The 14,021-nt window shown below is 36.1% G+C and overlaps 5 protein-coding genes across 17 annotated transcripts; 2 read left to right on the top strand and 3 right to left on the bottom strand.

Annotated features, from left to right (window-relative positions):
- Nucleotides 1–134: 134 nt before the first annotated feature.
- D1 (D1 chromosomal protein) lies at nucleotides 135–3,637 on the top strand. Of its 5 annotated transcripts, none has more exons than XM_083095257.1 (3): nucleotides 135–267; nucleotides 2,354–2,593; nucleotides 2,714–3,637. In XM_083095257.1, exons 2-3 carry the CDS (start codon nucleotides 2,372–2,374, stop codon nucleotides 2,843–2,845), a joined length of 354 nt encoding a protein of 117 aa, XP_082951383.1. In that variant the 5' UTR covers nucleotides 135–267; nucleotides 2,354–2,371; the 3' UTR covers nucleotides 2,846–3,637. The 5 variants fall into 5 exon arrangements, with proteins under 5 accessions (XP_082951383.1, XP_082951391.1, XP_082951372.1 ...); XM_083095265.1 differs by lacking the exon at nucleotides 135–267 and adding an exon at nucleotides 337–502; XM_083095246.1 differs by lacking the exon at nucleotides 135–267 and adding an exon at nucleotides 602–757.
- LOC145969225 (uncharacterized) lies at nucleotides 2,073–6,722 on the bottom strand. Of its 6 annotated transcripts, none has more exons than XM_083095172.1 (5): nucleotides 6,029–6,453; nucleotides 5,602–5,857; nucleotides 4,946–5,439; nucleotides 4,442–4,585; nucleotides 4,067–4,372 (listed from the first exon to the last, which is right to left on the bottom strand). In XM_083095172.1, the coding sequence occupies exons 3-5, from the start codon at nucleotides 5,333–5,335 to the stop codon at nucleotides 4,316–4,318; spliced, it is 591 nt and encodes a 196-aa protein (XP_082951298.1). In that variant the 5' UTR covers nucleotides 5,336–5,439; nucleotides 5,602–5,857; nucleotides 6,029–6,453; the 3' UTR covers nucleotides 4,067–4,315. The 6 variants fall into 6 exon arrangements, 5 of the variants coding, with proteins under 5 accessions (XP_082951323.1, XP_082951331.1, XP_082951298.1 ...); XM_083095182.1 differs by having other exon boundaries at nucleotides 5,602–5,826; XM_083095197.1 differs by lacking the exon at nucleotides 4,067–4,372 and adding an exon at nucleotides 2,073–2,299 and having other exon boundaries at nucleotides 4,438–4,585; nucleotides 5,602–6,589.
- On the top strand, nucleotides 6,241–8,659 carry LOC145969192 (mitochondrial S-adenosylmethionine carrier protein). 4 transcript variants are annotated; one of them, XM_083095132.1, is made up of 7 exons: nucleotides 6,241–6,259; nucleotides 6,942–7,079; nucleotides 7,416–7,572; nucleotides 7,658–7,767; nucleotides 7,941–8,181; nucleotides 8,257–8,395; nucleotides 8,481–8,659. In XM_083095132.1, exons 2-7 carry the CDS (start codon nucleotides 7,011–7,013, stop codon nucleotides 8,590–8,592), a joined length of 828 nt encoding a protein of 275 aa, XP_082951258.1. In that variant the 5' UTR covers nucleotides 6,241–6,259; nucleotides 6,942–7,010; the 3' UTR covers nucleotides 8,593–8,659. The 4 variants fall into 4 exon arrangements, with proteins under 4 accessions (XP_082951258.1, XP_082951250.1, XP_082951234.1 ...); XM_083095124.1 differs by lacking the exon at nucleotides 6,241–6,259 and adding an exon at nucleotides 6,382–6,465; XM_083095108.1 differs by lacking the exon at nucleotides 6,241–6,259 and adding an exon at nucleotides 6,569–6,659 and having other exon boundaries at nucleotides 6,740–7,079.
- A 245-nt stretch (nucleotides 8,660–8,904) lies between these two features.
- Nucleotides 8,905–11,705, bottom strand: LOC145969220 (ras-related protein Rab-24). Its single transcript, XM_083095159.1, has 4 exons — nucleotides 11,243–11,705; nucleotides 10,711–10,799; nucleotides 9,457–9,737; nucleotides 8,905–9,375 (listed from the first exon to the last, which is right to left on the bottom strand). The coding sequence occupies exons 1-4, from the start codon at nucleotides 11,354–11,356 to the stop codon at nucleotides 9,254–9,256; spliced, it is 606 nt and encodes a 201-aa protein (XP_082951285.1). The 5' UTR covers nucleotides 11,357–11,705; the 3' UTR covers nucleotides 8,905–9,253.
- Nucleotides 11,706–12,376: 671 nt separating this feature from the next.
- Pglym78 (phosphoglyceromutase 78) lies at nucleotides 12,377–13,817 on the bottom strand. The gene is made up of 3 exons (XM_083095094.1): nucleotides 13,569–13,817; nucleotides 12,838–13,335; nucleotides 12,377–12,761 (listed from the first exon to the last, which is right to left on the bottom strand). Exons 1-3 carry the CDS (start codon nucleotides 13,666–13,668, stop codon nucleotides 12,595–12,597), a joined length of 765 nt encoding a protein of 254 aa, XP_082951220.1. The 5' UTR covers nucleotides 13,669–13,817; the 3' UTR covers nucleotides 12,377–12,594.
- Nucleotides 13,818–14,021: the final 204 nt, after the last annotated feature.

Here is a 14,021-nt window from a genome sequence, read left to right as displayed (position 1 = left end):
AGGAAAGAAGAAGAAGAAGAAGAGGAGGAAAAGAAGAAGCGAAAGGAAAGAGATACCCGTCCGCGTCGCGATATCCGGCTTGGTTCTCGCGAGACAAAAGGACGATTTTTCGATACCGGCGATACGCGGGCGATCTTTTGGCGGGAATTCGTTGGCGCGCTCCGACCCGCCGCTCTAGTGGGGGGGAGAGGCGCTCGGGACGGCTCGACGAATCGCGTCGCAGTACATCGTCGTCGGTCAGTTGCGCGGTTCCGTCACATTCTCCCGGTAAGTTAACTTCGTATATACGTGCATGTGTGTGTCGCGTAAATCATAAGCTTATGTATATCGACGACGACTCGACTTAACGACGAACCGCCGCCTCCCGACAATAGAGAGTCAGACAGAGAGAGAGAGTGTCTCTCCTCTCCGGAGAAACGGAGTAGCGCACATCGCTGCCGGCCGGCCCAGCGTCACGGAGGCAAGAGTGGTGGCTGTGTAGTATTCGGCGGGGCGTACGAGTGTACGTGTATGTGTGCGTGGTACGCGCGCGCTTCATATGTATGGCGGAGTGCACGGGAAGAGAGATAGAGAGAGAGAGAGAGAGAAAGCACAGCGGCGCCTACTAATATACGGCGATACGGCGGCGAAGCGAGCGAGAGTCGGGAAGCGTGCCGAGTGCACCGCATAACGCGAGTAGACGAGCGAGAGCGAGTGGCGTTTGGTAGCTAGAGTGGTGCGTTGGTGGAAGCCGCAGCATCCCGCGCGATACGATACGGTACGGTACGATACGACGCGACGCGAGGCGAGGCGACGTGACGTGACCGCGAGACACCGTCGTTGCCGCCGCCGCCGCTGCCGTTGCCGCCGTTGCCGCCGCCACGCCACGACGCGTGCAACCAACCGGCGAAGCAACCGGAGCGCGATATCACCCTTTGTTCTCCGCGGGGAGGATTAGTGTGTGCCGTTTACGCGATATTTTCCCCGTTGACGCGAGTGAGGTGAGTGTGATGTGCGTGCAACGCCGCGTATCCCTCGCGCGCCTCCCTCGAATAAATTTCTCCACGGGACACGGCTATGTATTTATTAAGGGCGACAAGCGCGCGCGAGACGTAAAAGTACGGGCCGGAAGGTTGGCCGGGTCCGCGGAGGATTTTTCGGCGGCTCCCGCGACCGCGTCGGGTCGTTACTTGCAGAGATATCGGCGGATGGGTAGCGGGCTCGACGCGCGCCGCGCGCCTTCCTACCGATCGGGAGAGACGCCACCGCGGAGGTACACGCACACGACTCGCGACGCCATGATTCGCGCCTCTCTCATGGCGTCCCCGGCGAGCGCGAGCGTCCTGTCGCCTCGAGTCTCCCGGCGTTTCGCCTTTTGCCGCGCGGGTCGGCGGTTTCGCGGCCGCCAAAAATTCGAGAAAAAATCGCCGATCGCGAGGGGCGCGATTTCGTCGCGGGAGACGCGCGACGTGACGTCGCGGTCGCGACCGCGACCTCGATGCGGCCGTTTGCGAATTTTGAAAATGGCGGGCGCGGAACTTTTGGGGAGAGAGAGGCCGTCGCGTGACGCCGTTGCCTCTCGACGTGCGTCGATACGATCGCCGCTTTTCGCCCGCGATTCGTCCGTTCGACGCCGAGCGATTTTTCATCCGTCATCGTGGACGGTCTCGCGGGACGAAAATAAATCGTTGTCGGATTAATCGTGAGTGCGAGTTATATTTTTTGGATCGCATCGGTGCCGCGTGCGCCATATCATTGGCGGCCACCGAGACCGTTTTTACAACGCAAATTATGCGCGCCGCCCGTACCGCGAGACGCGCAATTGATAGTACTGATTTTCGCGGCGAGTTTGCGCTTCTCTCTCTCTCTCTCTCGTCGCGATCCCCGATACTCGGAGAAGCGCGCGAGAAGAAAATATCGGAAGATCGATAGTCATATTTGCTTTTTTTTTATTTTGTTTGCTGTTTTTCTTAGATTCGGAGACTCATTATCGCTCATATTCAATAACAGCGATACAACGCGAGCTTGTTTTCTCGCTTCTCTCTCTCACTATAAGATCGCAATGTATCCTTGGAAAGATATATTTACATACATTTTGATGATATATATTTATTTTCTTTTTTTTACCGATATACGGTACTAATTTTGCAAGAACAATTATTCGCGAATAAAGGACACATCTTTTTAGTATCTTGATAGAAATTAAATAAACTGTACTATTTTTTTACATTAATTGCACACACAATATACGTAAATGTATACACAGATGATTCAGAATTTCTTCACTTTTTCTAATTTATCTTATTGGAGACGATACGATCTGAAAAGAGAGAAAACATTGCGTGAGATAATCGATATTGTTCTTATTTTACAGTGAAACAGGACAATAAATATGTCAGACGACAATTCGCCTGTGGTAGAGGAGCAAAAAAAGAAGAGGGGTAGGCCTGCCAAAGCGGACAAGAACGCAGTTAAAGAGCCCAAAAAGAGGGGTAGGCCCGCTGCGGAAAAAAATAACGCGGTACGTCCGGCGAAATCTGATAACGAGGACGATGCGCCGCCTGGACCTGTTAAAAAAGGAAGGGGTCGACCTAAGGGCTCCCACAAGAAGAAGGTACATGGCAAATACTAGAATGTTAACACTTGTGTGTAATATTTCAATGAATGTAAATGCGCGATTTTTTCATATTAACGATTGGTCTATATTTACAAAGAAATTGTATTAAATTTACAGCAAGGACCACCAAAAGGCACAACTACTTCGCCACGCGGTCGCGGAAGACCGAAAAAAACAGAAGAAAAACCCGAGATTACTGGTGAGGATGAAGATGAACAAGAAGAGGAAGAAGAAGAAGAGGAAAATTGAAAAAGCATCTTCGGATGCAATAGGGGAGGATGAAACTAACACAGCTGACCTATCCTTCGAAGATCTTTAAACAAAGTCGTTTTAATTAAAGTTAAGTTCTTTTAAACTCTAATTTCTTATTCTAACTCGGGAATTTTTGAGCAAATCGAGTGGTAGGCACTGTTCTATAACCAATTATTAGAATTTTCTCTAAGAAATTCTATAAAATATGGTGTACATTGCCACACGCTAACAAATTCAAAGAGAAACGTAGGATACAAAAGTTGTGTTACGCGAATTTATTAAGTTCTTTTTATATTTACTTGACATTACTACTATTAATAATTAATGAAATCATACTTTTAAGTGCTAAGACTACGTACGTGTAACTTTTTTCAACAGTAAAGGACTGGATTAAAATACAGATCTCAAAAACTTTTTTTAATTGACACTAAAAGTGAGATTTGATAATCTTATTAAAAAAAATCTCACAGTATAGATAGTATTGTCACATATTTGCTACCTCCTTTTCTCCTACATATGTATTACAATTCATGAAGCCAAAAGAAAAAAAAAGAACTTCATACCAATCTAATATTGTAAGAGATAGAGAAAGATAAAAAAAATACTTCTTGTATGTAACATATGCAGGGACTATTCTTTTTTAATTAATAACACTAATATTATATTAGTGTTCTATTTCTAATTAATACATTTTCTTAATGAGTGTACATTACTGTCGTTTTTGAGGCAAGCATATGTGTGAATGTCAAATTTGTATTAAAGTAAATAAACTCAAAGTACTCTTATTAATTCTGTGTTTATATTTTTCCAAAAATTTTAATAGAAAATAAATTTTTTGATAGTTTGCAAAATTGTAGCGATACTTAATATAAACAATGATAGATAATTAATTTTCAATTATATATATTATATGTGTGAAGGACATTGTTTCTAAAACTTATTCGTGCAAAAGAAGAAATTTTGATGGGAAAAAATAAAATCCAAAAAATGATACTAGGAAGTATGAATATGATTAAAAAATATGTTACATATAAATAATAGAGTTGTGACAAATTTTATACTCGTATATTTTACTGTGAAATAGTTGTGTAAAAGTCAATATCTATGTACATAATATTGATTGGTTAATATTTCAAAATTTGCAAATGTGTATAATACTTGATATTGACAAGATAGTAGGATGTGCGTATAGTCTAAATAAGAATGACTAAGAAATGATTGAGGAATTGGAATTATTAAGTATATTTCTATAATATATTATTTTTTTTAATAAAACTGATTCTTTTAGAGAATCTTTGTATAAAAAAAATGTTTTTTTTAACTTCAAGTCATAAATTCCATTAATGTGTAAGAACTGTAGTTCATATATAGAATAGTAATAAATATTAAATAATTGATATTTAGAGTTTTTATGGTGGTACTCATAGAGCATAAAAATGATTCAAATGCCATGCAAAAAATGTGCTATTAATGACCACTGAACAGTTCTGCATTCTCTTCGGTATCCATGGATTGGTATCCTTGCTGTAAAATTAATTTATTCTTATTTTCAAAGCACTTGCATGAATCGCAAGTGAAGATAATCTTACACACTCGTCTCTGATGTGTACTGTAGCATTCGTCCAACAGTTCAGTCTCCCAGTCATCCTCTTCCTCTTCTCCAGGATCAAAGTTGTACATTGGCATAAGTCTATGTCTTAAACGCTCCAACTTGCGCTTCCTCGATATAATCAGTACCTTTAAAGACAAAGTTAAAGACAAGTTAAATTACAAGAAATCTTATTTATACCTAACAAAAAAGCAGGATGAAGCATTGTTTAAAAAAAAAATGTTTTATTGAAATTGTATAGTTATTAGTTGTATAGTTTATGTCTTGCATTTATATGTATTCCTTTCTTATAAAACAATATAGAATTACAACAAAAAAATTGTTAAAACATGTACATATTTACAATAATGTGTCTCTTTAAATTTCTAATGATTAGTATTTAGAATGTTGTATGCTGCATATCTTTCTACTAGTGTTACTAGTGTTTATAAACAAAAATAGAGCAGGGTAAAAACGTCACGAGATAATGACAAAAGTGATATCGCTACCCATACCACAGCTGATAATATAATAACAGAGACGACCACACCGAGTGGCACAAAAATATATTCTACTCCTTCTGGTGGACCAAATTCATCGAAAGATTCGGTTGTTGAGGTGTATATTGTGGTACTTTTAGAAATATTAAATGGTATCGCTGTGGGTCCAGACAGTGAAGTTACAGCAGTTTTAGATAGATTCCATAATCGTTGGTTACTCTCATTTTCCTGCGTCAATTCTGCATATGTCGTCGTGGACGTGTTTTCATTGTAGATTGTACTCGCCATGCTCGTCGAGACTGTCTCGAGATCGTTTACCAATATAGTGTACAAAATAGAGTCAGTAACATCCGTCGCATTGAACTCTCTCATATCATTTGTACCATTATTCTCGTACATTTTATTATAGGAGACTTTGTTGTTAGTTGTTAAGCTGTTAGAATTAGTCACACTGAATAATCATAGAAAACTCTATGGATGTGGCACATATTTACAATTTACTCCTGCATTAAGACATGTTGTTAATAAATCTATATATAAAAGTTCTTTTAGTTAAGTAGTCATGCATATAAAATAAGAAGCGTTTTCTCATTACGCATCGTTATTTCCCCGCGATTGGTGTTATATATCATTGGTCTATCGTGTATTGAAATGGGTCTACGTACGTAATCTAGATTTTGTGCAAGACGTAGATATCACAAGTCGATTATCTATCAAGAGACACACTCTGTCAACAGACACGTGTACGCTCAGTGTATTCTCCGCGACCACCTGCGACCAGCTACACATATCATGATCGTCGTAGATACTCTGTCATTCTTTGAGTATATGTATCGATTTACGCATGTGTCGAGGAAATGATCATCGATGTCAATTCGTTCCAATCATACCTGATGGACAACTTATCAGTAATTGTTCGCACTGCAATGACAGACAGATAATTCGGAGATATCGGCTTTATTATCATTAAGTGGCAAGAAATCGCATAAGATTTTTCACGGCATTCTTGCAGATTGTCAGAGATCAAGCTCCATTGCGTCGCAATTATATTCTATCTGAATCGATACAATGATCCACGAGTTGTTCTACTACCGTCTTGGCCGTCGCTGCATCGTCGAAGGAGGTGTTCTCGTTGGCGTTTCCCCGCGCCTCCATCAACGTCGCACACATCTCGACATCTTGACACTTCGCACTTCGGAGTATCTACGTATTTACTGCTGCGAACATCGGTCTCAATTTGCGCATGCGCGGAAACTCCTCTGCGGTTCTTCTAATACCATCTGACGTTTGCGCGTGACAACTATAAGGTGACTCGTTTGACAGGTGACTGGCCGATGCTCTCTTTAAATGCACCTTCATTTTCATTTGCTTCTTTTTACATGACTCTCTTATGTAATATATATGATATATATATATCATATAATTTATATATATTCATTTACTTATAATTCATCTCACTTTGAGGGCGCAAGATTTCTCGGGTAACCTTGATACAGCTGAATGGAAAGAATCTGAAGAAATAGCGATATGTAAGAGTTTGAGAACCACTGTTTTTGAAGGCTAGGATAATTGTAGAGGTTAGGTTTGAAGCAGACGACGGACTGAACGCGTAATATATGTACTATACAAAACACGTGTTTTCTTGCCGGCTTACATCATTTGTTGCGTCATGTCATCGGCTGCGTTCAGCAGAAAAAACTGCTTTGCAACTGTTGTAAAATTCGTAAGCCTGATTAGTGTATGCTCTTAATTTTGACTGAATCTAAGAGCATACACTAATCAGATTCCCGAATTTTACAACAGTTGCAAAGCAGCTTTTCCTGCCGAACGCAGCCATCATGAACGATACAGATTTTGAAGGTCACGTACGATCCAAAATATTCAATATTTTATAATAACTATTATATCGATCATCATGATTGTGCACGAAGTTTTCTACACCGAGAGATTTTAACGCACGACACGAGGTAGTCTTTTGATTAGAAATCACTTTTCACCTTATCAGCTCGATGACGCTTCTTGGAATCCCTGTGATCGGATCGGACGCCGAAATAGAGTATTACATGAGGCAGAAATGTTTCACGAACAAGAGGAATCTGCTGCGAATCTCTCCAAGAGAAATATTTTGTTCACATCGTTTATCGTAAGTGTCGTTTTATCTATTACTGATTATCCGTAACTTGATGTTTTACTATCTCTTGTGCTAATCTTGTATATTACCCTGAATAAATTTTATACATCTACTATATATACTTTGTAAATAAATTTTTATGAATTAAGCCAGTTACGCATCTTTTTTTTTGTGTCATAAATAACAGCATAGATATGTCATTTGTATTATTAAAGTTTCAAAATTTTATAAGTAATTTTATAAGTTTTATCTTTCTATTAATTTACATTAAAATATATACAGTAAACTAAATTTCTAAGACAAAAGTCAGTTCAATCTTATTAAAAAATAATCGCTATTTGACGTCAGTCAGGTGCTCTTGCAGGGATCGTTGGTGACGTGACGCTTTTTCCATTGGATACTCTTAAAACGCGACTACAAAGCCAGCATGGATTTTTCCAATCTGGTGGTTTCAAACAACTGTACAAAGGTGTAGGACCTGTAATATTAGGTTCTGCTCCATCAGGTACAAGTTTGCATTAAAATATAGAATTATATATATTAGCAAAAAAAAAAACATTTTATTGAAGATAAATGAATATTGTTATTAGCTGCTATATTTTTTATCACTTATGAGGGAATAAAACAGTATTCACAACCGTATATACCAGATCAGTATCACTCCTTTATACACATGGTTGCGGCATCATCTTCTGAAGTAGTAAGTTATTGCAATATTAATCATTAGTGATATAATTGGAAAATTTTAACATATTACATTTTTGCTTAACATTAAATGATGTAAATATGTATTATTAGAAATAGCATTTTATATAAATTATATAATTTTAAAAATATTACACAAATATATCAAGGATTACTTAATTTTACTAGACTGCTTGCTTGGTTCGGGTACCAGTGGAAGTAATTAAGCAAAGAAAACAAGCGCTCTTATCAGACACACATCAGTTAAGATTAAAAACATTGTACCGCGGTTATGGAAGTACCGTTCTTCGGGATTTACCATTTGGCGTGATTCAGATGCCATTGTGGGAATATTTCAAGCTTTGTTGGACTCGACAAGTAGAGCGAGAGTGCAATCCTTTGGAGGGTGCCGTGTGTGGGGCTGCATCAGGTAATAACTTGATGAAATAATTTTCTTTGAAAAGTTATGAAAACTGTTATTATGTGTATAATATTGGTTTTTCAGTTGCTATATCAGCTGTTTTAACAACGCCATTAGATGTCGCGAAGACAAGAATTATGTTGTCGAGCACTTCGGCGGAAAAAGAAGAAGTTAAAATATCTACAATGTTGAAAGATGTTTATAGAAATCATGGTGCTAAGGGGTAAGAATTGAGTAAAATATATATATCTCTGTCTAATCCTTAATATCAACTTATTTCCAATCTTTTAACAAAACAATTTTTTTAGGCTGTTTGCCGGTTTTCTCCCGAGAGTAACCGGTTTTACTATTGGTGGTTTCATATTCTTTGGCGTTTACGAACAAGCCAGAGAATTTTGTATATCCTACTTTTCAAAATAGTCATTGATAGATTAGCAAATTTGAAGTTAAATTATATTGAAGTTCTAATAAAGATTTTACAAATACATTTTAGCAATTGAGCTTTTTTATTCAACATTTTCTGGGATCAATTTCAAAAGATAATTACAAGTTAACAAAATTGATTAAAGTAAAAATATTTTTTATTTAATTATTGTTAATATTCTGCCTAGTAAAATTAAAGATTAAATCTAATAACTATAAGCGATAATAGAGATATGATTGAGAGATGAAATATTACTTTTGATGACGAGAGATTAGTTTTAAATTAAATGAAGATTTTGTACATTTAAGAATATTTTTTGTTATATATTGTGCTGCACTTAAATTATACATTTTTTACATACATACATATCTTGCACAACTTTTTGAAAATTTACTGTTTGTTTAGTATTTAATCCGGTTTTATAAATTTCCAATTATACTATGCTGATAATTAGCAACATTGCGATACAAAATTCTAAGCTATTGAAAGTTATTAGACAAAATAATATCACATTGGTCTTTAACAATTACATTAAAATCTATATATATATATTTTAGTATTACATTATATTTATGTGTTACATTATATATAATCTCAGTTGGATAAATTATCTGATGAAAAAAATCGTATAACAATAGAAAATCAATACCGATCTTTTTAGATCACTGTACAACAATACCTTTTCTCAGATTTTCTGCTTAAAACAATTGCTTCTTCCACTTGTTGTAAATTTTCTGGATTGGATACAAAATCCTGCACAATTTCGTCGAACAATTTGTCTGTAAAAAAAAGAAAAAGAAATGAAAAATAAATTCAGTTTTTTGCAAAAAAGGAAATATTTATTAATGATGCATCCTCACCTACATTCTCTCCTGTCTTACTGGATGTTATAAAAAGTTTAGTCTGTGTGCCCTTTGCATATTTTTCTACAGTATTTTGCAAATCTGGATCATCTGATACAAAACCTTCGTCGCATAAATCTTTCTTAGTAGCGCAAAGATATACTTTACAATTTTCTTCAATACTTCTGAGTTCTCTCACCCAATGCTTCGCCCTTTGGAATGTGCTGAACTTAGTAATGTCATAACATATTATAGCAGCTTTTGCACCACGATAATATGTTCTAGTCATTGCATCATATCTAATAATTAAAATAATATTAACAACACATAATGTATATCATTTTCAAGTGTTTGAAAGTTTCAGAACAAAAGTATACAGGGTGCGCCAAAAGTCTGGATACACCTAAATATCTCACAAACGGTGCATTTTAGAAAAAAATGTTTCAAGCAAAAGTTGTTTGGTTTCGAGGGGGCCATAAGACGGTACCATTGGTTTGATCTTGAAGAGTCATTTGAAGGTCACTTCAATTTTTTTAAATGGAACACCCTATATATTTTTGCACACTCTTGTAGCTTATCTCGAGAGCTTTCCAAAACACTATAATTAAGTACCTTTTCGTTAAGTACTTTTTGAGTTATGAGGCTTGAAATAATTTCTTAATTTTACATAAACCGTAAAATATCTTGTAAAATATTTATTTTTCGATTATCTTACCTTAATACTTTTACGTACAAAATAATGAGAGGAATCAATTGGTGTAAAGAAAACACATAGTTGTTTTGAAGAAAAAATATGTAATTTGCAATTAACAATTCCATATTTTTTCTTAAAAACAACTATGTGTTTTCTTTACACCAATTGATTCCTCTCATTATTTTCTACATAAAAGTATTAAGGTAAGATAATCGAAAAATGAATATTTTACAAGATATTTTACGGTTTATGTAAAATTAAGAAATTATTTCAAGCCTCATAACTCAAAAAGTACTTAACGAAAAGGTACTTAATTATAGTGTTTTGGAAAGCTCTCGAGATAAGCTACAAGTGTGCAAAAATATATAGGGTGTCCCATTTAAAAAAATTGAAGTGACCTTCAAATGACTCTTCAAGGTCAAACCAATGGTACCACCTTATGTCCCCCTTGAAACCATACAACTTTTGCCTGAAACATTTTTTTCTAAAATGCACCGTTTGTGAGATATTTAGGTGTATCCAGACTTTTGGCGCACCTTGTATATATATACATATATAATAAATTCATATATACTTACTTTTCACTACCCGCAGTATCCCATATTCCCATAACAAGAGACACTCCATTCACTTGTACTTGCTTCGCTGCAAACACAGTGCCTATTGTCTGCGGTATAATTTCAACTGCATTAATTTGTATATGATGCCCTCCCTTCCATTTAGAGACGATTCTCAGTGCAAATTATAATATTACTTTACAATTTTCTTTCCATAATGGCATAGACTAAGAGAAACAATGCGCCTTATTAGTGCTCACAATTGACTAGGTCTATTCTTCTTAGCTGCATTAATAGATGCAAATAGGCTGAAGACGCCCATTAAAATATATATTACACATACTTTTCATCAATGCGTCATCTCTTTCTCTTTCTTCAAAAATTTATATAATGTTAAATTTAAGCGAGCTAAAAAGAATAGTCCTATTATCGGGGAGGATTCTAAAAATTTTATAAGAAAAACTACCATTCTTCTGTTTTTTTTGTTCTAATTGTTCCTTATCTCGAATCGTCTTTTCCTTCAGTGTAATAATATTATAATCAAGGTACTTACGTTTTGATAGGGTCTGTTGCCGTTAAACGAATCATGTACGTATCGTTGCATAAGACTCGTCTTTCCCACCATTGCGTTACCCAGCAATACGATTTTTAAATCTACGCGATTCATGTTTGAATTACAGCATATGTATCACGAGGTTAGGTGTAAACCCACTTGTATGATGCTTGTACGACGCTGATTCAAGCGAAGGCTGAAGGACGCTGCTTGTCAGGTTATCGTTGATTGTTGACGAAAATGACTAACTTTAAATGCGCGCGGAATGTAACTGAACCTAACTTTACATACGTAAACATGAAAATATTCCTCTTAGTTAAATAAAATATTTTGTAAACTGTAAATATTTAATTTTTTCATTTTTTGTAAATATTTTTGAATGTTAGATTATGTCGGCAAATATTTCCCGACATTTACCAATTTATTTTTAGGAGGATATTAAGTTGGCCGTCTCATGAATAAAGAAAATATGAAAGTTAAATAAGCTAATAAGTTAAAAAAATAAAATAATGTACGCATAAAAATTTAATTACAAAAATAAGAATAATAATAAATGTATAATAGTCTTGCTAAAAATGAAAAAAAAAAAAAGATTATATACAACATAAATATCTTTTTTTGGAAAATTACAGTTTAAAATTAGCTGCGATAAACAACGATAAATATTTCCAATCATGCTCGTGCATGCAGAAAACACTGTAAATTTTAAATTGCCGTTTGCCAAAAAAAAATATTTACGCTATTAGAATTATATGATTTGCTCTCTGCATTTGATAATTAGTTTTTACTATGTACAGTAATTATATATAGGTAAGAAATATTGTCAAAGATGAAGTCTTCCCTTTGCAAACAATTTAAAATTTAGAAAATAGACTTTGCTATATAATAGATAACAATTTGTCAGATATATATTAACATGGATTATGCATACTGGCAGTTATTAAGAAATAAAAACTGAAATAAAAAGAATTAACTGAATAAATGCTATTTTTCATTTATATTAACAAATATTCAAATTTTTAAATACATCAAAAGAAAAATGCAGGAATCTTTAATTATGAATACTTGATGTTTAATAGTCTGATTTATATGTTTTATCAAGCAAAAAGATATAAATAGATTTAAAACACAAACTTTTAAGTTTAATACATATATATATTTGTCTCCCTCACAATGGAGAACTAAGAATGTATCTATCATTCTTTTTTCAGTTACATTCTGTCGCGAAAAATCTAAGGATTAATTAATATAAATACTTTTAACAGAGTTAGATTAATACATAAATATACTTTTAACAGACATGTAACGGGTTCTTCAGAGATTGATATATAGATGTTTCTCAGTTTAATAATTTATTTTGTCTTCCCTTGTGCAGCGACTGCAGCCATCGCTGCTTTAACCGTCTCTTCGTCACCCAAGAATTTCATAGAAACAACAGGCTTCAAGTTCTCATCCAATTCATACACAAACGGAATACCAGTCGGTAGATTCAATTCCATGATTTGATCATTGGTCATTTCTAAAAATCAAAAAGCATGTTTGTAAATTTGTACAGTTACATTGATACAAATAAATCAATAAATAAAATTTCTTACGATCGAGATGTTTTACTATGCCGCGTAAACTGTTTCCATGGGCGACTATTATAATTTTCTTGCCTTCTTTCAACTGAGGAATAATTGTGTCGTTCCAATAAGGTAACGTTCTCTCGATTGTTAACTTGAGAGATTCAAACTTGGGGAATTCCTCAGGTTTAGGACCATCGGCGTAACGCGAATCCTTTACTATTGTATCGTAATACTTATGATCCGTTTCCATCGGTGGTGGTGGTACATCAAACGATCTCCGCCAGATCTTCACCTGCTCTTCGCCATACTTGGTGGCTGTCTCCGCCTTATCCATGCCGGTCAAGCCGCCGTAATGTCGCTCATTTAAGCGCCATGTCTTTTGGACAGGTAGATCCTCTTGATTGATTTCCTTTAGGATTGCCTTGAGAGTTTCCTGCGCTCTCGTAAGCACCGATGTATGAGCTACGTCGAACGTGAAGCCTGCATCTTTGAGAGCTTTTCCCGCTAACACAGCTTCGCTTTTACCTGCAAAAAGTTTCAAATGTCAGAACAATCTTTCCATGTGTGTATTTATGTACTGTGTGTGTATATGAAATATTTTATATTTCCAACAGTTTTCTCATGTCATAAAATATAGATTTCAAAAGATATACAATCATATTGTCATTAATTCAAATTCATTCAACATCTGAAGCTCGTAAAATTGCGCGACCTTTTGCCCTTGAAAATGACGGATCAACCGAGTGAGATTTACACACCTTTATCCGATAGATTGGCATCGTACCATCCGCAAAAGAGGTTCAACTTATTCCACTCGCTCTCGCCGTGGCGAACCATAACAATCTTGTATTTTGACATGTTTTCTGTGAAATCGCGACTATTGCAGATAAAGAGACAATTCTTGAGAGCGAAGTGTACAAGTCTTCGATTTGTGGCACCGGGAAATTTCACTTTTTGCCCATACTGCCAGTTATACAAGTCGATACTCGTACCAAAGAGAAACCTGAGAGCGGCCACCAGCCTCGACGGGCACATTTCTCGACGCTTGACGCGCCGTCTGACAAAGTGGACGTGAACTATGTCCATTACGCTCGGTAACGAAACATGGTTTGTGTCTATGATATGGTTCATGTCCGAACTATTCAGATGAGATGGACAGTCAGATAAGAACCGATAATCCATCGTTCTGCCTTTGTCTCACCAATGACAGA

Source organism: Camponotus vicinus, unplaced genomic scaffold (genome assembly GCF_025532165.1).
Source record: "Camponotus vicinus isolate PSW18456_S1 unplaced genomic scaffold, iyCamVici1.0 SCAF_1, whole genome shotgun sequence".
Lineage (NCBI taxonomy): Eukaryota > Metazoa > Arthropoda > Insecta > Hymenoptera > Formicidae > Camponotus > Camponotus vicinus.
Note: the sequence above shows the minus strand (reverse complement) of the source record. Positions and strands in the feature narration are given on the sequence as shown.